This window comes from Bufo bufo, chromosome 6 (assembly GCF_905171765.1).
Source record: "Bufo bufo chromosome 6, aBufBuf1.1, whole genome shotgun sequence".
NCBI lineage: Eukaryota > Metazoa > Chordata > Amphibia > Anura > Bufonidae > Bufo > Bufo bufo.
This window is the reverse complement of record NC_053394.1, coordinates 398,409,987-398,433,435: the sequence shown is the minus strand read 5'-3', so window position 1 is coordinate 398,433,435 and position 23,449 is coordinate 398,409,987. Positions and strand designations below refer to the sequence as shown.

Below are 23,449 nucleotides of genomic sequence, written 5' to 3'. Positions count from 1 at the left end.
AAAGTTGATGCGGCCATATTTGTATCCCAGATCCGTCAGACGGTAAAGATACGTATCCAGTTCCTCCCGCATGAGCGGATGGGCTGAGCAGACTACATCGTGATAAAGGCTAAATGCCAGCACAAACTCGGAATAGAATGTTTCTATTCAGGTCGGGCATCCTTGGCCCTGAGTAGTACTGCAACCTCCCCACAATTGATTACTCTATTTTCGGCCATATCTTGGGCAAGCTATCAGGATGGGACGCCAAGTTGACGTTCTTCCCAGCTAAAAGTCCTTCTTGATAGCCTCGGTACGCTCAGTGCTAGTCCAGTTGTTGCCGCCCAGCCCACATTGTCCCTAACACTGGTTCTTGGAAGGTCGAGGGAACGATCGCCGTGATTGCGGCCGGGGATTCCTCTAGGCCACGTGACTCTAGCTCTGCCACTCTGGACTGGGACCTCCGCCAAAGAACCGACAAGGCCGCTGATGGTGGCTTGCAGCTGGTTCAGTGACAGCTGGATGGATGAGAGGGAGGACTGCGAAATGCGCTCCCTGACTCTGTCCTCAGGAGTGCCTTTCGGGCTGAAGCTGGATTGGGGAATACCCTTCTTATTCAACTCAGCGATGAGTTTAGGGACAGTTAACAACCATGAGTGATGGGCATACCAGCATGCCCTGAAACTGATGAGCCGGGACCTGAGAAGGAGCTCCTCTATATCAGGACGGTTGGGACATCTTGAACCTGTTAAAGAAAGTCAAAAAACAAAAGAAAGAAGAAAAATTTTTTTTTTTTTTATAAAACAAAGAAACCGGCATGAAATGAGGAGAGAGGCGTGAAGGAAACGTGATCCTACCCGAATCGCGCAGAACTGGAACTTGCTACAGGAGGGAACTGGAGAGAGTACGGGAAAAAAATACCTGTGAACATAAGAAAAAGATAGGCACGAATAAACACCGCTTTAGGAGAGCCGGCGAGAGAGGGAAGAAGAGAAAAGGAGGACCTTGGCCGGGAGCAAGGATGGGAGGAGGACAATGAACAAGAGAGAGGAACCAAGCCAAGAATACGGAGTGATGGAAAAAAAGGCCGAAAAGTGCCGAGGGCGGGGGCGGGTGAACAGGTGACAAAGGAACTGAACGCACTCTGGTGCCAGCTGGAAGGACCTGGGTGAGTCGGGTGGAAAACCTAGGATGTGAACGTGCCGTGACCGAAAGGTGACCCGAGCGACGTTGGAAAAAGGACAGCGAGAGAAAGGACCTGGCGATCCAGGTGGACACCGACCGGAACGGATGCCTGTGCAAGGCAGGAAGGAAATTGACCCTGGCAGCAGGAGTCAAACTGGAGAAGTGTCTAACTAGGTGGACCTGACGTGCTCAGGAGGGCCTAAGGAACGTGAATGGACGAATCAAGGACGACAGGGATAAAGCGAGCCTGGGCGATCCAGGACGACAGAGACGGAGCGAGCCTGGGCGATCCAGGACGACAGAGACGGAGCGAGCCTGGGCGATCCAGGACGACAGAGACGGAGCGAGCCTGGGCGATCCAGGACGACAGAGACGGAGCGAGCCTGGGCGATCCAGGACGACAGAGACGGAGCGAGCCTAGGGCGATCCAGGACGACAGAGACGGAGCGAGCCTGGGCGATCCAGGACGACAGAGACGGAGCGAGCCTGGGCGATCCAGGACGACAGAGACGGAGCGAGCCTGGGCGATCCAGGACGACAGAGACGGAGCGAGCCTGGGCGATCCAGGACGACAGAGACGGAGCGAGCCTGGGCGATCCAGGACGACAGAGACGGAGCGAGCCTGGGCGATCCAGGACGACAGAGACGGAGCGAGCCTGGGCGATCCAGGACGACAGAGACGGAGCGAGCCTGGGCGATCCAGGACGACAGAGACGGAGCGAGCCTGGGCGATCCAGGACGACAGAGACGGAGCGAGCTGGGCGATCCAGGACGACAGAGACGGAGCGAGCCTGGGCGATCCAGGACGACAGAGACGGAGCGAGCCTGGGCGATCCAGGACGACAGAGACGGAGCGAGCCTGGGCGATCCAGGACGACAGAGACGGAGCGAGCCTGGGCGATCCAGGACGACAGAGACGGAGCGAGCCTGGGCGATCCAGGACGACAGAGACGGCGCGAGCCTGGGCGATCAGGACGACAGAGACGGCGCGAGCCTGGGCGATCCAGGACGACAGAGACGGAGCGAGCCTGGGCGATCCAGGACGACAGAGACGGAGCGAGCCTGGGCGATCCAGGACGACAGAGACGGAGCGAGCCTGGGCGATCCAGGACGACAGAGACGGAGCGAGCCTGGGCGATCCAGGACGACAGAGACGGAGCGAGCCTGGGCGATCCAGGACGACAGAGACGGAGCGAGCCTGGGCGATCCAGGACGACAGAGACGGAGCGAGCCTGGGCGATCCAGGACGACAGAGACGGAGCGAGCCTGGGCGATCCAGGACGACAGAGACGGAGCGAGCCTGGGCGATCCAGGACGACAGAGACGGAGCGAGCCTGGGCGATCCAGGACGACAGAGACGGAGCGAGCCTGGGCGAGCCAGGACGACAGAGCCGGAGCGAGCCTGGCGATCCAGGACGACAGAGACGGAGCGAGCCTGGGCGATCCAGGACGACAGAGACGGAGCGAGCCTGGGCGATCCAGGACGACAGAGACGGAGCGAGCCTGGGCGATCCAGGACGACAGAGACGGAGCGAGCCTGGGCGATCCAGGACGACAGAGACGGAGCGAGCCTGGGCGATCCAGGACGACAGAGACGGAGCGAGCCTGGGCGATCCAGGACGACAGAGACGGAGCGAGCCTGGGCGATCCAGGACGACTACCTATGGCGTGTAAGAGCAAGACGACAACGTGGAAATAGTAAAATAACATATGCGAGATACCTGAAGAACTCAGAAACTTGACGAGCAGCTACCTGGCTGAACGGGAAGTCTGGATATAAGCTGATACCGCAGTCCTGTTCATGTTGGGAAAAAACTTATCAGCACCCAGGTATAACAACGAGTTCATAAAGAAAACCCTGAGCCCAACATGGCACATGACAACTGGAAAAACAGCATCTCGACCAAGAAGGGGAGGCCCGTCTAAGAGTTATGCCGCCCTCCTCCACACATGCGCCAGGCCGGTATAAGCCGGCAGAGCCACACGCATGTGCACAGGGGGCGGCAAGGCAGCCATGCCAGGAACCCGAGCACGGAGGGTGGCACCACACCACTAAACCATGTAATGTGCCCAGGAGGGCGGCACAAAAAGTGGAGCCGACCATGCGTGCACGGGGGGGCGACATCACGCCACAACGAGTGTACCGGAGGGTGGCATGGGATGCGGTGGTGCACACGTGCACAGGAGGGCGGCACAACAGGTGTCATGGACATGGCAGTTGGAGTATTGCATGGGGATAGCATTGTAGTGCATATCTACATATTGATAGGGAACCATATTATCATTGTGCAACTTGCTGGTGAACACTAATTGATACAAAGGCAGGAGAGCTGGGCGTACGTTTTTTTTTTTTTTTTCCCTTTTGATTAGCATCTCCAGCTCTGCTAACCCGCTAAGGAACTTGAGGCGCAGGGGGAGCCCAGCGGAACAGTCCGCCCCCACCTGAAGTGCCGTGGACGCCGAACCCTGCTGCGGACAAAACACACCTGTAATGAGGAGGCTCCCCCAGAGCTGGAGGGAAGAAGAAGACCGGCCGGGCAACGGACGACCACTGCCCCCAGCTGAGGAAGCGTAGCGAGCCGAGACTTACCCGGAAGTGACGTGGCAGCGAACCGGAAGTGACGGAACGGATCGAGGAAAGCCTGCATGAAGCGAATTATCCTGGAGGTGAGGTCGCGAGGGAATATGTAGCCGGCAGCCCCGCCCCACAAATGCAGGCTGTAACCAGCCTTAATACAATTGAATATGGTAAAATTAATATTGTCTAGACTTACATGAGTACTCGGTGTCACTATTCGGTGTCATAACCTTTATGAAAGACTTGTAGGGTGAAAGGGGGGGTATAGGAGCTTCCTAATTTATTGTTAGAATATATACAGTCAGGTCCATAAATATTGGGACATCGACACAATTCTAACATTTACGGCTCGATACACCACCACAATGGATTTAAAATAAAACGAACAAGATGGGCTTTAACTGCAGACTGTCAGCTTTAATTGAAGGTATTTACATCCAAATCAGGTGAACAGTGTAGGAATTACAACAGTTTGCATATGTGCCTCCCACTTGTTAAGGGACCAAAAGTAATGGGACAATTGGCTTCTCAGCTGTTCCATGGCTAGGTGTGTGTTATTCCCTCATTATCCCAATTACAATGAGCAGATAAAAGGTCCAGAGTTCATTTAAAGTGTGCTATTTGCATTTGGAATCTGTTGCCGTTAACTCTCAAGATGAGATCTAAAGAGCTGTCACTATCAGTGAAGCAAGCCATCATTAGGCTGAAAAAACAAAACAAAACCCATCAGAGAGATAGCAAAAAACATTAGCGTGGCCAATACCACTGTTTGGAACATTCTTAAAAAGAAGGAACGCATCGTGAGCTCAAGCAACACCAAAAGACCCGAAGACCACGGAAACAACTGTGGTGGAATGACCGAAGGATTCTTTCCCTGTTGAAGAAAACAACCCTTCAACAACAGATGGCCAGATCAAGAACACTCTCCAGAGGTAGATGTATGTGTGTCAAAGTCAACAATCAAGAGAAGACTTCACCAGAGTGAATACAGAGGGTTCACCACAAGATGGAAACCATTGGTGAGCCTCAATAACATGAAGGGGCCAGATTAGAGTTTTGCCAAACGACATCTAAAAAAAGCCTTCACATTTCTGGAACAACATCCTATGGACAGATGAGACCAAGATCAACTTGTACCAGAGTGATGGGAAGAGAAGAGTATGGGAGAAAGTAAAGGAACTGCTCATTATCCTCAGCATACCACCTCATCAGTGAAGTCATGGTGGTGGTAGTGTCATGGCGTGGGTATGTATGGCTGCCAAGGAACTGTTCTCATGTATTTATTGAAGATGTGACTGCTGACAAAAAGCAGCAGGATGAATTCTGAAGTGTATCGGGCAATATTACTGCTCCTATTCAGAGAAATGCTTCAGAACTCATTGGACGGCACTTCACAGTGCAGATGGACAATGACCCAAAGCATACTGCAAAAGCAACAAAGAGTTTTTTTAAGGGAAAGAAGTGGAATGTTATGCAATGGCCAAGTCAATCACCTGACATGAATCCGATTGAGCATGCATTTCACTTGCTGAAGACAAAACTGAAGGGAAAATGCCCCAAGAACAAGCAGGAACTGAAGACAGTTGCAGTAGAGGCTTGGCAGAGCATCACCAGGGATGAAACCCAGCGTCTGGTGATGTCTATGCGTTCCAGACCTCAGGCTGTAATTGACTGCAAAGGATTTGCAACCAAGTATTAAAAAAGTGAAAGTTTGATTTATGATTATTATTCTGTCCCATTACTTTTGGTTCCTTAACAAGTGGGAGGCACATATGCAAACTGTTGTAATTGCTACACCGTTCATCTGATTTGGATGTAAATACCCTCAAATTAAAGCTGACAGTCTGCAGTTAAAGCACATCTTGTTCGTTTCATTTCAAATCCATGTGGTGGTGTATAGAGCCAAATTTTTAGAATTGTGTCCATGTCCCAATATTTATGGACCAGACTGTATAGATATAAGAGAGAGGTGCTAGAGAGAGAGAGAGGGGGACATGGGTATAAGCTGGAATCCTATATATGAATATGTGGGTGGAAGTAAAACTATAAATAAACTATAAAAAAGGATAAGAACAGGATATAAATACATAAAATGGTTAGTGGGAAAAAAAAAAAGAGCTGAAGGATGAGAATTGCTGGTATTGATGAAAATAATGGAGGGTAACTGTATTGTGGTGATTGGGATGAGGCTTATAGATGATTTCAAACGCCTCATTAAGTCCGTTTGGATTTAGACTGTTCAATTTAAAGATCCAGTACATTTCTCCTCTTCTTTATAAATTGGCTAACTTCCCGGGGCATATTTGCTCGATTGGGGTGATTCTGAAACCTATTGAGCTCCCTTCCATGAGAGTCTGCAGCGTGTCTTGAGACGTTTCAAATATCGTTTTTTGATATTGGTCGTGTTTTATTCAATCTATTTCTTAGGGTTTGTATTGTTCTCCCAACGTATATCTGATTGCAGGGGCATTAAAGTACATAGATCACATGAGTTGAGTTGCAATCCAGTTTTCCAAGAATGGGGTAAGATGTTCCCATCACTTTTGTTCTGGAAACATTCTGTTTGGCGGATCATTATTATCTTATTTCCAGTGTCTCAATAGCCCTTCTGCCTACTTAGGGCTAATAATGTTTTTTAGGGTACAGGCCCTTCTATCATCAGTTGGGGTGCTTTTTGGGATCAATTTATTGAGAATGGTGTCCTTCCTTAAAATATGCCAATTCTTGTCCGAGATAGATCTGATCACATTGGTGTCTTTGGTTGTATGTGTGATAAAATACACTGAGAGTTCTCCAGAGCATTAGTTTGTTCTGTTTAGGTTCCAGACATTCAACTGTGTTAGTCCAGTTGCCTTCTCCTGTGCCGCAGTGATTATTTTCTTCGATAGCCTCTTTCCTGGAATCTTGTCGATAGTATTTGACTTTGTTGTTTAAAGTCTTCCTCCAGTGTGCAATTTCTTCTTATTCTTTAAATTGACTGAAGGGTATATTCTGCTAACATTTTTGAAATGTGTGCAGATGAATCGCATAAAAGCAGTGCAGTGCCATTTTAGTATTAGTGGGGAAAACCATGAAGAAGGAAAAAACTGGGGATATGACACGGTCCCCAATGCACGGTCAACATCTGTGCAGCGGGCTGGACCATTACAACTTGAATGGGACCGTGGTATGTTCGCACCCCAAAAAAAAATGACCAAAGTCCGGAATTGCAGACCCATTCAAGTGAATGGGTCCTCATCTGTGATGCGGAGTACACGCGGCCAGCGGCTGTGGATTCCAACTTGCAGTTTGCGGGCCGCAATCCGGCCACGCCGCACAACAGCCGTGTGCATGAGGCCTTAAGGCAACACGGTCCACTGATCCACTCAGGCTTCCTGACGCTCTGTCTCTGGCCCACTGGTGCACTCAGTGATGGCTTTGTTTGTGCCTGCTCTGCCCTCACACTCTGATCGAGGTCCTCAGGCATCCCTTGCAGTCTGACCACATACAGATACAGATAACAAATAGTGATGAGCGGCAGGGGCAATATTCGAATTCACAATATTATTGCGAATATTTGGGGGAATATTCATCATATATTCGCAAATTCAAGATTATTTTCTTGATTGCAAAAAATCGGCAATGTAATATTCGCATAATGCGTGCAAAATACAGGCGTGGGTGACTATAGCTAAATTTTTCAAGCTGCTAGAAGTTTCCTAAGACTGGAGAAAATGGTTGGCCACGGCAGAACATTACAATAGCTTTTATATGCAGATAGAGTGCTCCCAATATAATCGGCACTAAATGATGCGAATATTTTGGCGCAATATGTGCAATCTTCACATTTTAGCAGGGCTGACTACATATAACTGATAGGTGCACTAAGTATTGTTGTGAACTTGTGACATCAAGCACTATGTATGTATGTATGTATGGACAGCAGAACCTATCAGCTACACTATATCACTATATAACCTACACTGACTATCTCCCACTAACTATCTGTCATGCCCCACTCTGACGATGTGCGGAGGTCAGCCGAGGATTGGCAGCACGAGTCTAGTATTTGTTTTGATGCTGTGCTGGATCCGCCTCGCATCAGGTGCAGTGGGTGGAGTCATTAGTTTAAATGGTCCTCCAGCTAAGTGTTTCTGAGCGGATTAACTGTTCATTATGGTCTGGGAAGTTTTGAGGGAAGGTTGGCTGTTTGTTCCTGCTCTCAGCAGATAAGTGTCTTTTCTTGTATGGTTGTTTATGTCATCTATCCCATCCAGGTTCTGTGCGAGCAGGTCTGCTCCTTTCTCCCACTTCACCATCTCAGGGAGTTCAGGGTTCTGTTAGTATAGGCTGGAGGACACAAGCAAAATCTACCTTCAAGGTTTGTCTGTGGGCTGAGCATTGCAGGGAAAGAGGTCAGGGATAAACTAGGAGGTGACCCTTCCCCTGTCTCTGTTCCAGAGCCTGGTTGGTGTGTTATCTGTTAAACTGTGCACGTCCGCCGTGACACTATCTATCTGTAATAGCTTAGCGCATATATATATATATATATATATATATATATATATATATATATATAAAATCTAATGACACAGGAAAGTAGAGAGCACAATAACACTGCTGTCTCTATCGGAACAGCAAAATACTGCATACAAGGGCTGCTGGGGAGGTTCTTGTATAGTAAGGGGTAGGCAACTTTCCTATTGGTCGCTAGGGATGTTGCTAAGCTCAGACAAAGACATTGCAGCCTTCTCATTGGCCCACAAGCAAGAAGGGAGGTTACTGATGAGAAAAAAATATAGAATATTCTAAATTACGACTATATAGCACTATATTCGAAATATTTACGAATTCTCAAGGTGCCGATATTCGCGATTAATATTTGCGAATCAAATATTCGCGCCCAACACTAATAACAAACTGTGCCTTTTAATCACTTCCCCTGTTCCCTTTTAGCCAACATTATAGCACAACTTTAAGTGGCACATTGCTTAGCACCACGTCAGCATCACGTTCTGTGTGGGTCTGGACTGACTCTCAACCCCTCCTCCTGTGATACAGGCAGGGCCTGGTGTTGCCTCCATGTATACACACAAGCAATTTAGGGCAGCCTAAGGCACACAACTTGGCAACAGCAATTTCAAGTAAGACACAATTTAATGTCTGGTGCTTGGAATAAAGAAACACCAGGTGGGATTTATGCAGGAAACTTGCAGATATTTGGGCCAGATAATCCCAGCTCTCTGATTTTGAATGTTTTACCAACTAATGATATTTTCTAAACCTTCCACATGACTTCTCCAACCAACTGATGACTTTTACAATATTTGTTTCTCAGGTTCTGAATCCAGTTGAAGATCTGAACATCATATATGTTACAGAGACATATGTGAGGGGCGATGAGCAGAGTATAGAGGACCTTCCTACAGGTAACCGCCCAGGTGAGTAGTAACCACTAAGTAAGGGTACTTTCACACTTGCGTTTTTCTTTTCCGGCATAGAGTTCCGTCACAGGGGCTCTATACCGGAAAAGAACTGATCAGTTTTATCCCCATGCATTCTGAATGGAGAGTAATCCATTCAGTTTGCATCAGAATGTCTTCAGTTCAGTCATGCTACGGTTTTATCTCCGGCGAAATTTTTTTTCCCATAGGAGTGTATTAGTGCCGGATCCGTCCTTCCGGTCTGTGCATTCGCAGACCAAAAAGAAGGTAAAAAAAATAAATGCCGGATCCGTTTTTGCCGGATGACACCGGAAAGACTGTTCCGGCATTTCAATGTATTTTTAAGACTGATCAGGATCCTGATCAGTCTTACTAATGCCATCAGTTTGCATACATTTTGCCTGATCCGGCAGGCAGTTCCGGCGACGGAACTGCTTGCCGGATCTCTCTGCCGCAAGTGTGAAAGTAGCCTAAGGCAAAGAGGTCTCCAAGATTCTACTCCTTCACTGGATACAATAATTTTATGTTGAATTCTTTTAAAGGGCATTTGTCAGCAGATCTGTACCTATGACACTGGCTGACCGTTTGCATCTGCACTTTGCAGTTGAAGGTATCCGTGTTGGTCCCATGGTCCTAAGGGTACTTTCACACTAGCGTTAAAGTTTTCTGGTATTGAGTTCCGTCACAGGGGCTCAATACTGGGGAAAAAAACACTTCAGTTTTATTCTAATGCATTCTGAATGGAAAACATTCCGTTCAGTATGCATCAGGATGTCTTCAGTTCAGTCACTCCTACGGTATTTGGCTGCAGTATTTTCTCCGGCCAAAATTCCAGAACACTTGCTGCAATGCCGGATCCGGCATTAATTTCCATTGAAATGTATTAATGCCGGATCCGATACCAAGTGTTCCGGAAAACCGGATCCGGTTTCCCGATCTGCGCATGCGCGAACCTTTAAAAATGTCAAAAATTAAATACCAGATCCATTTTTCCGGATGACACCGGAGAGATGGATCCGGTGTTTCAATGCATTTGTCAGACGGATCCGCATCTGGAAACAAATGCTATCCGTATGCAACGGAACTGCCTGCCGGAATCCTCTAACGCAAGTGTGAAAGTACCGTAAGTTTTAATATATACAAATGAGCCTCTAGGAGCACTGGGGGCATTGCCGTTACACCTAAGCGCTCTGCTCTCTCTGCAACTGCCGCGCTCTCTGCACTTTGATTGACAGGGACAGGCAGGTATGATCACTTTTACACTGCCTTGCCCTGTGAAACAAAATGTCTGTCTCGTTTTTCACGTTGCCAATCACATTGTTAGCCTTTGGGCAATGTTTTTTTTATCTCATCCATAGTTTATCATACAGGTGAAAATCGAAAAATTTGAATATCATGCAACTGTTCATTTATTTCAGTAAAGCAACTTAAAATTTGAATATTGTGAAAAGGTTCAATGTTTTAGGCTCAAAGTGTCACACTCTAGTCAGCTAATTAATCCATACCCCCTGAGCAAAGGGTACCTGAGATTGTGACTTTGGGGTTTTCATAAGCTGTAAGTCAATCATCCAAATTATAACAAATAAAGGCTTGAAATATCTTGCTTTGCATGTAATGAGTCTATCTCATATATTAGTTTCACCTTTTAAGTTGCATTACTGAAATAAATAAACTTTGCACGATATTAAAATTTTTTGAGTTTCACCTGTATATTTCGTGTCATTGAAAGGGACCTGGCAATCAGGAGACCCTTCTTTATCTTTTATATTTTTAGCAACTTCATGCTGATTTTCGAGATGAGTGTTCAGAATCTCTTTTACACTCTTTGTTCATCTCTTTTTTCTCAATTTAACAAAAATCTTATTTAGAGCAAAAGAGTCCTCTTAAGTTGAGAGAGACTCATGGGGAAATATGAGTTTGCGATGGAGAGTGTCCCCTGTTAATGTGCAGGTCATCCACGATTGGTCTCCTGAAGGCCCTTAAAGCATTTCTCCTCTCAAGGCATTATTTTCTTTCGATCTTAGATACAAAGCGGTGGCTCTGATTTGTAAGAAGGGGCATTACGTTCACCAAGCGTATCCTTAGGATCATAGTTTGCACTCCATGTTCTTACCAGGTCATAAGACATCTGAATTGAATCCCGTGAGAGACTAAAAAGGGTTTTTTCATCTTTTGGGGCTCTTTCGACAGGTTTGCCAGTTAGAGCCATACCTGTGGAGTGTAAGTATTACTAACCTGATCCCCGCCCCTGGGTCTGCTCTCCGCCACCTCTGCTGCCCTCAGCTCCCCTAGTGTCAACGTCTAATCTGCTTCCACTATAACCAGTCATTGGCTGCAGTGGTGGCCTGCCTCTCTTGCATTACGTGACCTATGGATGTGACACAAAGTGGGCAGGTTACTGCTGGAGCCAGTCATTGGCTTGCAGTGGTCTCAAACCGGATGGGGACCCAAGTTCAATAAAGAGAGCGGAGGCGCTAAGGAGCCAGGAGCCAGTGGCTGGAGCAGGTAAGTATTCTTCTCTCCACAGGCCTGGCCATAATGGACTGGGATATCTGTTGACTATGAACATACCCTGTAAACCCAGGTGGGCTATGTGGGCCCTGCTTATCTTCCAAGGTTGATATTATTATTTTCATTTTTATTACTTTCCATCCAAACTATACTGTTAAAAATAATAAATTATGTTGTATTCTTGGCAGATAACTGTACCAAGAGCTCCGAGGGACATCTGATGACTTCAGATTTTAAATTAGAAGATCAGAGTATCACACAAGATACATATGAAGAACATGCTATTGCCACAGATATACCTTCAGACATTCGAAGCAAAGATCTGTTATCTGATCCTTTCAAACAGGTCCTATCAACTGATTCATCACAGACTGTTAAGCAAAATAAAAGTCTCAGAAGGGGTGAACATCAAGGAACTCACACAGGAGAGAAAGCATTTTCATGTTTAGAATGTGGAAAATGTTTTTACCAAAAATCCGCTTTTGTTATACATCAGAGAATTCACACAGGGGAGAACCCATTTTCATGTTTACAATGTGGGAAACAATACAGCATTAAATCAGATCTTGTTAGACATGAGACAACTCACACAGGGGAGAAACCGTTTTCATGTTCAGAATGTGGGAAATGTTTTAACAGGAAATTACATCTTGTTACACATCAGATAATTCACACAGGAGAGAAGCCATATTCATGTTCAGAATGTGAGAAATGTTTTACAAACAGATCAAATCTTTTGAAACATAGGCATATTCACACAGGGATGAAACCACATTCATGTTCTGAATGTAGGAAATGTTTTACCCAGAAATCAGCGCTTGTTACGCATCAGAGAATTCACACTGGGGAGAAGCCATTTTCATGTTCAGAATGTGGGAAATGTTTTACTCTAAAATCAACTCTTGTCAACCATCAAAGAGCTCATACGGGGGAGAAGCCATTTTCATGTTCAGAATGTGAGAAATGTTTTCACCAGAAATGTGATCTTGTTAAACATCAGAGAATTCACACAGGAGAGAAGCCATATTCATGTTCAGAATGTGGGAAATGTTTTACAAACAGATCAATTCTTTTGAAACATAGGCATATTCACACAGGGATGAAACCACATTCATGTTCTGAATGCAGGAAATGTTTTACCCAGAAATCAGCGCTTGTTACGCATCAGAGAACTCACACTGGGGAGAAGCCATTTTCATGTTCAGAATGTGGAAAATGTTTTACTCTGAAATCAACTCTTGTCCACCATCAAAGAGCTCATACGGGGGAAAAGCCATTTTCATGTTCAGAATGTGAGAAATGTTTTACAAACAGATCAAATCTTTTGAAACATAGGCATATTCACACAGGGATGAAACCACATTCATGTTCTGAATGTAGGAAATGTTTTACCCAGAAATCAGCGCTTGTTACGCATCAGAGAATTCACACTGGGGAGAAGCTATTTTCATGTTCAGAATGTGGGAAATGTTTTACTCTAAAATCAACTCTTGTCAACCATCAAAGAGCTCATACGGGGGAGAAGCCATTTTCATGTTCAGAATGTGAGAAATGTTTTCACCAGAAATGTGATCTTGTTAAACATCAGAGAATTCACACAGGAGAGAAGCCATATTCATGTTCAGAATGTGGGAAATGTTTTACAAACAGATCAATTCTTTTGAAACATAGGCATATTCACACAGGGATGAAACCACATTCATGTTCTGAATGCAGGAAATGTTTTACCCAGAAATCAGCGCTTGTTACGCATCAGAGAACTCACACTGGGGAGAAGCCATTTTCATGTTCAGAATGTGGAAAATGTTTTACTCTGAAATCAACTCTTGTCCACCATCAAAGAGCTCATACGGGGAAAAAGCCATTTTCATGTTCAGAATGTGAGAAATGTTTTCACCAGAAATCTTATCTTGTTAAACATCAGAGAATTCACACAGGGGAGAAGCCATAATCATGTTCTGGATGTTGCAATTGTTTTAATCAAAAATCAATTCTTCTTTGCCACCATCAAACTCATACAGGGAAGTTGACATATTTTTTTAATTTTTATATTTTTTTTAATATAACAATACAAGAACAAATATATTGGTTACAGTTATATAAAGGTCAAGCGACATACTAAAGAAAGGTAATGCAATTAACAGCACTAAATGATGATTAAGAAATGTATGCAGTTACCAATAAATATCTGTTATAACAAGCAAATAGAATTCAGATAAAGCACCTATATACCGCACCTATATATCCACTGAAAGTTTGACATGAAAGGACCACTAAACCTTTTAAAAACAAGAAAAAAAAAGGAATAATTTGTCTCAAGTTCTGCCTGAATGGCTCTCTGCAAGGTGTTACAGAAAGCAGCATTAGAAGAGATTATGTAGTCATATTACGTCCCCCTAGCCCCTCTACCAGAGCTTTTTTTTTTAAGCTGGTGCAGTTGAAGATAAAGGGGAGGGGGGTCAATAGACACCCAGAACACTGTCAAGAAAGTGGAAACTGCACAACTTCATCAGCTTCTTAGAAACCCTCCACTTCTGGGGTCCTGATCTGCACACTAGTGGCATTGATCACTCCAGAGTGCTTCTAACAACTACTCAAGTGCTCCTCATCATGGTCAACATGAAAAAAAACCACAGACCTGCAAAACTGACAGAATCTTTTCCTAAATTAACACTTCCGCCTTTAGGTCTTGGTCCGGTGAGGTCTGAGAATGAAGCATAGGTAGCTGACATAGATGACCTCCGGGGTGTTACGAAAGGCACTTGAGGAGGGGACCGAGGCCCGATGAGAAAGCAAGCAATCTTGCCTGTCTCTAGTTGCTTTGTTTCGTTACGTCACGGCTGTCTGTCTGCTGGACGGTGATCATACTGGGAGTAGTAACTGGTGTTGAAATTTTGGGTCCTTAGAACCTCAGACTGAGAATCGTTAATTTCTAACGATAATTTGTTTTCCCTTAGTCCTAACAGTGGCACAAATGGGGTATTCTGCCCCTGTGGACTGGTTAGGACAGGTGGAATTTTAATGAAACAATCAAACAAAAAATACTGGCAGGCACACGCCCTCCCTGCCCCCAATAAAGAGGGGTGTGACTCTCCAACCCATGTGTAATTACAAGTAGACAACTACAATCTCAATTAATAAATATAGGGGGGGAAAATTGTGTGCCACTGTTAGGACTAAGGGAAAACAAATTATCGTTAGAAATTAACGATTCCCTTACGTCCTAACCAGTGGCACAAATGGGGATTTAGCAAGTAGAAACCCCCATGGGAGGGTCCTCATGCCTGGCGGACGATAACACTGTCCGGCCAAATGAGGAATAACTATGTATTCTGGTATCCACTCTATAGTGTGAGATAAAAGTGGAGTGAGAACTCCAAGAAGCTGACTTACAGATCACATCCAATAGGATCGAGCTTCTCTCTGCAAAAGAAGTGGCCACTGCTCGAGTAGAGTGGGCCCTTACAAATTCAGGGGGCTCCGAGCCCTGAGACATATAAGACTCCCGAATTGCCTCTTTAATCCAACGACTGATGGAGGGCTTAGAGGCTTTCCTCCCCTTATGGGTACCGGAAAAAAGGATAAGGAGGTTTTCATCCTTCCTAAATACCTTGGAGCGTTCCAGGTAAATCCTAAGACATCTCGCAATATCGAGGGTATGGAGCCCTCTTTCCTCAGAGGAGGCGGGTGGAGCCAAAGTTGGTAGGGAGATCACCTGATTGATGTTGTCAAAGGAAGGAACCTTTGGGATGAAGGTAGGTAGAAATTTTAGAAGTACCCGATCCTGTAGGAACTTTGTATATGGCTCAAAGGCAGAAAAAGCCTGGAGTTCCCCAACTCGTTTTGCAGAGGTAACAGCTAACAAGAAGGTGATCTTCCAGGTCAGGAACCTGAATCCCGCCTCCTCTAGGGGCTCAAAGGGGGGAGATGATAACCCCCTGAGCACGACCGACAAATCCCAGGCCGGGATAGGTCTGATTACTGTAGGCTTTAATCTTGAGGCTCCCTTCAGGAATCTCTTGATAAGGGGGTCTTGAGAAATAGCTCTGTTTAGACAAGCAGAGATAGCTGAAATCTGCACTTTAAGGGTAGCTGGTGATAGCCCCCTGTCCAGACCGTCCTGAAGAAATTGGAGGATCATCGGGATGGAAGCTTCAGCGGATCTTTGCTGATGTCTTGTACACCAGGATGAAAAGATCTTCCAGATTCTGGAGTAGGCCTTATTGGTAGCTTCTGATCTGGAGTGCTCCAGGGTTCTCAAGACAGACCCCGATAGCCCTTCTATCCCTGGAAGGGACTGATCAACCTCCAGGCCGTCAGGTTGAACATTTGAAGATTTGAGGAGACCTGGGTGCCCCCCGACACCAGTACTCTCTCTGGGGGAAGCCTCAGAAATTGACCCCGACTCATCTGTAAGAGTTGGGTAAACCAAGCTCTTTTCGGCCAGTATGGGATAATGGCGATAACTGACGCTTGGTCCTGCCTGATCTTCATCAAGACCCTTGGTATCAAGGAAATTGGAGGGAAGATGTAGGCCAGCCTGAACCTCCATGGGATTGACAGTGCATCTATTGCCACCGGGTTGTCCTCCCTGTAAAGGGAGCAATACTTCTCCACCTTGGTGTTGAACCTCGTTGCCATGAGATCGATCTCTGGCATGCCCCACCTGAGCGTTATCTCCTTGAAGACCTCTGGATGGAGTGACCATTCTCCGGTTGGAAGACCTCGGCTCAGACGATCCGCAATCACATTGTGAACTCCGCGAATGTGAACGGCTGATAAGTGGGTGAGGTTCAGTTCTGCCCAATCCAAAATCACACCTATCTCTCTCAGGAGACTTTGTGACCTCGTGCCTCCCTGCTTGTTGATATACAGTACAGCGGTCATGCTGTCTGACTGTACCTTTACTGCCTTCCCTCGAATGATGGGAGCAAAATGAAGAAGAGCTAGTCTGATTGCTCTGATCTCCAGGAGATTTGATGACAATAACCTCTCCTGAGGTGTCCAAGTTCCCTGGACTGTCTTGTCCTGAAGATGCGCACCCCAGCCTACTAGGGATGCGTCTGAAGTAAGTATGATCCAAGAGGGTTGGATCAGGGACTTGCCGTCCATGAGGTGGGACCACCACCTCAGAGAGGATCGGACTTTGTAAGGCAGGGAGAGCACGGAATTGAGTCCCACCGGACTGTGATTCCACTTGGCTAATACTTCCGACTGGAGCGGACGTAAGTGCCATAATGCCCAAGGTACCGCCTCTGCGGTTGAAGACATTAGTCCCAACATCCTCATCCACGTTCGAATCGTTACCTGTTTTGGTACAGAGAGAGAACGGGCTGTTTGTTGCACGGATTGCCTTCTTTCGGGAGTGAGATGAATTGTCATCCTGATTGAATCCACCATGAACCCCAGGAACCTTACCGAGGTGGCTGGTTGGAGTTGGGATTTGTCCCAATTGATTATCCATCCTAACTGATGTAGGAATGTAACAGCCTGTTGGATGTGTTGGGACAGGATCGCTTGGGAAGGAGCTCTGAGGAGCCAGTCGTCCAGGTATGGAACTATGCTCAGGCCCTGAAGCCTTAGAGCGGCCACCACAGAGACCACTACTTTGGTGAAAGTGTGTGGGGCTGAAGAAATCCCAAATGGGAGGGCCACAAACTGAAAATGTTTTAGGACCCCCCCGATGTTTACCGCGATCCTTAAGAATCTTCTGGACCCAGGATGGATGGGAATATGGAGATAAGCATCCTTGAGGTCTAAGGTTGCCAAGAAATCTCCCGGCATAAGAAGATTGGTCACTGACTGGATAGTTTCCATACAGAACTTCTTTTGTTTTATGAAACGGTTGAAGAACCTCAGATCTATAATCATCCTCCAACCTCCGGTATTCTTGGGTACCAGGAAAACTGGGGAGTAGATACCTGTTCCCCTCTCTTGGAGAGGAACCTCTTCTAAGGCCCCCTTCTGGAAGTATTCTAGCACGTAGGTTTCTAGAATCTTCTGTTTGTTGCTGGGAAGAAGCCTTGTCTGAACAAACTTGTCCAGAGGCAAACTGCTCAAGTCTACAAGGTAGCCATGCGAAATTACACGCAGGACCCAACTGTCCTGGATATGATCCTGCCAACAAGGTAGAAAGTGATGTAGGCGGCCGCCTACGGGAATGTGGGGAGAAGGGAGCCCGAGATCTCCAGTCAGACCGGCTAAATACCAAGAGCCTCGAGGAGGCCCGCAATCAGAGCGCCGAGGACTTCTTGGGGGGTCTAGAACCCCGAGAGGATCTTCCTCCTCTACGGGAACCCCAATTCCTCTGGGGTCTGGGTTGCGGTTCCGCTCTGGAACTATACCCCCTGCCCCGACCACGAAAGGACTGCTGGGGAAGGGACTTGCCCTTCTTGTCCGACAGCCCCTCCATTATGTGGTCAAGCTCTGCACCAAACAGTTTGCCGGGTTCATATGCCATGGCACAGAGGTTATGTTTTGAGGCCGTATCGGCCTTCCAAGGTTTCAACCACAGCGGACGCCTGCCCGCGGTTGAAAGGGCCATGGTCTTGGATGCCAACTTCAGTTGTTGTGGAGCTGCGTCACACAAGAAGTCAATGGCTAGGCTGGCCGTCTTACATGAGGCCAGAATGTCGTCCCTAGAAACCCCTTGGTCCAGGTCAGACTGGATTTGCGAAAATCTAGATCTCAGAAAATTCGCCACTTCGGACGAGGAAATTGCGACTGAGGCGGAAGCGGAGGCCGAGGAGTAAGTGCGCCTAAGGGCGCAGTCCGCCTTCCGGTCCATCGGGTCCAGCAAACTTGACCCGTCGTCTGAAGGGATCAGGGTCCTTCTGGATAACTTTGCTATGGCCATGTCCACTTTAGGGACAGGCCCCCAGGACGATACCTGATCCTCTTTAACCGGGAACACCGCCTTGAACCTTTTGGTCAACACTGGACCTTTCTCTGGCTTTCTCCACTCTGTTTTCATCAGAGATAGGAGAGAATCATCCGCTTTAAAGGCCCTAGGCCCCCTAGAGGCAGAGGATGAGGCTTCCCCCGGATCAACGTCCTGGTCCCCCGACCGGACGGATTTTAGTAGTCGCTGGGCCTTCTCCAGCGGGAAAAAATATGCGAAACCATCCTCCTCATCCGAGGAGGAAGAGGCTGAACCCTCTCTCGCCTCCTGAGCCCCCGAGACCTCCATAGCACGATGGGGGGAGGAGGGACGATGACGCTTGGAGACCAGGGCACTCTTCAATTCCTGAATGGAGGCGTTGACCTGGGTCATGTTGGACTCCATGTACCCCTTCACCCAATCGACCACGTCGTGGACAGATGGCTCCAGCGGGGGGAGGGTCTTGGCCCTGCAGGATGGGCACCGGGAGAAGTCGTAAGAGTCCTCCAGGACAATCTGACAGTCATGGCACTGCAGGTGGCGCCTCTTGCCCGCGGACTTCCTGCTGGGCTCTCGCTCACCGTCACCGGTAGACGACATGGCTGAAATTTAAAAAGAGACATGAACTTAGCAAAATTCAAGAAAACAGTGCTTAATCGCAAGCTTCAGGACCTTTACCCAGAAGATCCTAGCAAGCTCTATATAAATCAGCACACAAAGAAGTTTTTCAGCACAGAGGTAACAACACTCTAGCACCAAACCACACTCAAGGTTGACAGCAAGCTGCGCTCCAGGAGACTGAACCTGGAGCTTCATCCAGTTTAAATAGGGTTTGTTGGCGCCAAAAAAAAGGAAGCCCCGCCCACAAAGGGGCGGGGTAAACCTCTGAGTTTATATCTTATCTAAAAGAAAAAACTAAAAGACAAAACTATATGTTTAGGATCCAAGAGGGACCCTGAAGCATTTGAAGGCCCCCCACGGCCTCATAACGTAAAAATACACCTCCGGCCGACGCTCAATCGGCCGGAGCGAAAACCCGGAAGTGACGTCACCCGACGTCACTTCCGCCGGAAGGCGGCGCCCGGCCGAACATGCGGGACGCCGCCACCGCCGCTCCAGCACCCAGCTCAGAGAAGGTAGGAGAAGCATGGCTATCAACAAGGGCGGCAAAGAGCGGCATAAACCGGAGGACATCCTCCGCCGCACCGGGGGAGCGGAGCCGCTCCCAAGGGAACAAAATAAGACCCCCGAGATGAAAAAAGGGGGAAAAAACAAACACTCTCTCCACCGTAGGGATGGAGGAGTGCACCACCCATCCCGTCCTGTCCGCAGGACAGAAAAAAACACATGGGTTGGAGAGTCACACCCCTCTTTATTGGGGGCAGGGAGGGCGTGTGCCTGCCAGTTTTTTTTGTTTGATTGTTTCATTAAAATTCCACCTGTCCTAACCAGTCCACAGGGGCAGAATACCCCATTTGTGCCACTGGTTAGGACGTAAGGGAAGGAAAGTTTTACTCTATTGTGGATATTCTTCTCAGTGTTTTCTGTAGTTTGTGTTGTCTGTCAAGCGCCTCCCAGGTAGCAATTAACCAGGGCAAAAGAATACCCCTGGCAGGAGGTTAGGCTCTGAGCACAGGGACGGGACTGACGGAGATTACAAGAGATTTCTGCCTATGAGAGTCTGGAGGAATTGCCAGACAAGGGGGCAGAGTGGGTGGTCTGACCGGCAAGCCAACAGTGGATGCTGAGGAAAAATCCTGTCTGCCCGTGAGGAGCCAATGCCAAGGATATGGCAAAGAAACTGGTCAGTGAACTGTTATTGCAGGTATGGTGTTCCTGAGGTTATTGAGTCAGAGGTTCTCATTTCACAGGTGAAGTGATGAGAGAGGTTATACAAGCATTAGGGGTGACCCAAGCCTTCCATACAGCTTACCATCCCCAGCAGTGGCAGAGTTGAGCACCTGAATGGCACATTGAAACTGAAAATACAAAAGGCCATGCGGGAGATCCAGAGGCCCTGGACAGAGTGCTTACCTCTGGCGCTGTATTCAGTATGGAACACCCCAAACAAGAAGACAGGGTTGTTCCTATTTGAGATCTTGTTTGCAAATGCCCCCATGTTAGGCCTCATGCACACGACCGTTGTTGGGTTCCGTGTCCGTTGTTCCGTTTTCCGTGATTTTCTGCGAACCCATTGACTTTCAATGGGTCCGTTGAAAACTCGGAAAATACACCGTTTGTCATCCGCGTCCGTGATCCGTGTTTCCAGTTCGTGAAAAAAATATGACCTGTCCTATTTTTTTCACGGACAACGGTTCACGGACCCATTCAAGTCAATGGGTCCGTGAAAAAACACGGAGGCACACAAGATTGTCATCCGCGTCCGTTTTTTTCCTATCATTTTCAAGGCAAACTTGACTTAGATTTTTTTTTCACTTTTCATGTCTGGTGATCCTCCAAAAATCAAGGAAGACACACGGAAAAAAAAACAGAAACGGATCATGGAACAACGGAACCCCATTTTGCGGACCGTGAAAACTACTGTCGTGTGCATGAGGCCTTAGGGTTATACTTTCCTAAGCAGCTGCAGATGAATAATGACAGTCTGACCAGTTACATGTGGGCCCTCACAAAAAGGCTAGAACACATGCATATACAAGTGTTTGCTTCACTTCCAGATTCTGACTCAGTAGAAGGAACTCACAGCTTGCAGCCCAGAGACGGGTGGTGATAAAGAGGCATGTGAGAAAAGGACTAGATCCAAGATTTGATGGTCCCTTTCAAGTACTGTTGACCACCCACACCGCTGTAAAGGTTGAAGGAAATCCCAACTGAATACACGCTTCTCACTGCAAGAAAGTCTTGGAACCATAGGATGAAGGTCCTTCTGCTGACAGTGGCTCTGACCCTGAGCATGTCAGCAGTGTTTCGTCCACTGAATGATGAATGGGACAATGCTTTGATATGGCACCATCAGGGGCTGTTTGAAGGACTGAATGACATTGAAAAATTGAGAGACTGTTGGATTGTACTCACAGTCCTGTGAGTTCAGCCAGTATGCCCTATTAAGTTTTTCTGAATTGACTGAACTGTCCAACTCTACTATCTTTTTCTCAGGCATGAAGCAGGTTAAGTCTAAAACTAGAGACAGGGAGGTACCCTTACCCGTTGCAGGATAGGCTGAGCCCCCATGGCTCATGGTAAACAGATCAGGGCCACCAGTTGATTATAGCTCTACCCTCTGGAACTAGAACATGTGGTGCAATGTGTCATGCTTTCCAAGTTGGACACACTGTTATTGTTTGCAAATACAGTAGAAAGGTATGTCTTTTAGTCCTCATGACAAATTCGGCTGCAATGACTCTAACCCGAACAGACTGGTGCAGTGTGTTGGTATAGATCCTGTAAAGGGTAAGAATCTGGCCTGCAACAACCGGTATTTAATTGCTAGAATAACATCTAACATTTTCCAGAACCAGATAATCATTGTTACCAATCAACACACCTTGGTTTTAGACTACCTGACATCGAAGGAATGAGGTATGTGTCAGGTTGTAGGACCTTCTTGTTGCCATTATATAGATCCCTGAGGTAACCTACAGGTAAAAGCTGTAATAGAAAAGGTGAAAGCCATGAGAGACAAATGGTTAGAGGAAAATAGTGCAGACAAAGACTCATGGTGGGGTGACACCTTTTCTTTCCTAAATCCTGCCAATTGGTTCAAAGGGCTGGGTGGCTGGCTATTGGGACACATACAAACAATAGCACAAGTGGTACTAATTATACTAGTTATTTACATTGTAATGAAGCTTATGTTTATTAATAAAGTTTGTAAGTAGGTGGTGGGGGGGTTAACTGCTCCCTCGCACTTGCAAAAAAGCTGACATTCACTAACCTCTTAGTGAACTCTGGTTCACAGACAAGATGGCCTTCTATCTCTCACAATTCCCCCATTTTGAGAAATATGTGATACTGTTCCACCGTTAAGGGAATCCTGTTAAGGCAGAATAAGGTTAGCTTGTTCTGAAGTACCTTTGGGTGATAACCGTTCCAAAGATTTCTCAAAATGGGGGATTTGTGAGAGATAGAAGGCCAGAGTTCACTAAGAGGTTAGTGAATATCAGCTTTTTTGCAGGTGCCAGGGACCAGTTGACTCCCCCCCCCCTTTCCCACACCTACTCTATTCTCAGAAATGGAAATTCTTACTGGTTACTTTCGCATCCTCTTTTCTGATAAGATGTTTCGTTTCTTCTGTCTTTGTGGTTTCTGCTCATGTTATGTGACGCACGGCTGTTGGGCGTCTACCAATAATCATGGTATAAGATTCTGTTAATTTACAATAAAGCAGATTACTGATCCAGCCATCTTGACTGTATCAGATTTTCTCAATATGTGCACATATGATTTCTTCTTTGATTTGAACCCCGATCATCATAGACGCAGGGGTAATTTCCCCAACACTGTGCCAGGGTGCCCCCCCCCCCCCCCCCACAGTACTAGTGCATCCAAAAGTCCCACCAATAGTAATAATTCTTTGCCAGAGTGCAGCTAGTAGTAATTGTGCCCCTACAGTGCCTCCAACAGTACTAATGTCCCCCCAGTGCCCCAGAAGTAATAATGCTCCCATAGTAACCATACTAGTAATCATGTTCCCCATAATCCCCCAGTAGTAATAAAGCTCACCATAATGCCCCCCCCCCCCCCGTAGTAATAATTCTTCTTATAATGTGTGGCAGTCAAAAAATGCCCATATAATGTGTGTCAGTACAAAAAAATGCCCCTATTGTGTGCCAGTACAAATATAATGCCCCTATATAGTGTCCCCAGTAGAAGCCCCATGATGTCCCCCATAATGTGTGACAGTATAAAAAGCCCCTAAAGAGTGCCCCCATA

General features: G+C 46.9%; 2 protein-coding genes across 2 annotated transcripts in view; both read left to right on the top strand.

Moving 5' to 3' along the window:
* LOC121004458 (oocyte zinc finger protein XlCOF7.1-like) overlaps nt 1-14,263 on the top strand; it is a 42,125-nt gene extending 27,862 nt beyond the window's left edge. Inside the window, exons 6-8 of the mRNA XM_040436686.1 lie at nt 9,060-9,162; nt 11,865-13,704; nt 13,742-14,263. Of these exons, the coding sequence (XP_040292620.1) occupies nt 9,060-9,162; nt 11,865-13,627 (1,866 nt within the window). The 3' untranslated portion in view covers nt 13,628-13,704; nt 13,742-14,263. The remainder of the gene's footprint in view (nt 1-9,059; nt 9,163-11,864; nt 13,705-13,741) is intronic.
* LOC121004472 (oocyte zinc finger protein XlCOF22-like) overlaps nt 1-23,449 on the top strand; it is a 1,539,666-nt gene that overhangs the window by 1,152,979 nt on the left and 363,238 nt on the right. The gene's annotated exons all lie outside the window — the stretch shown is intronic.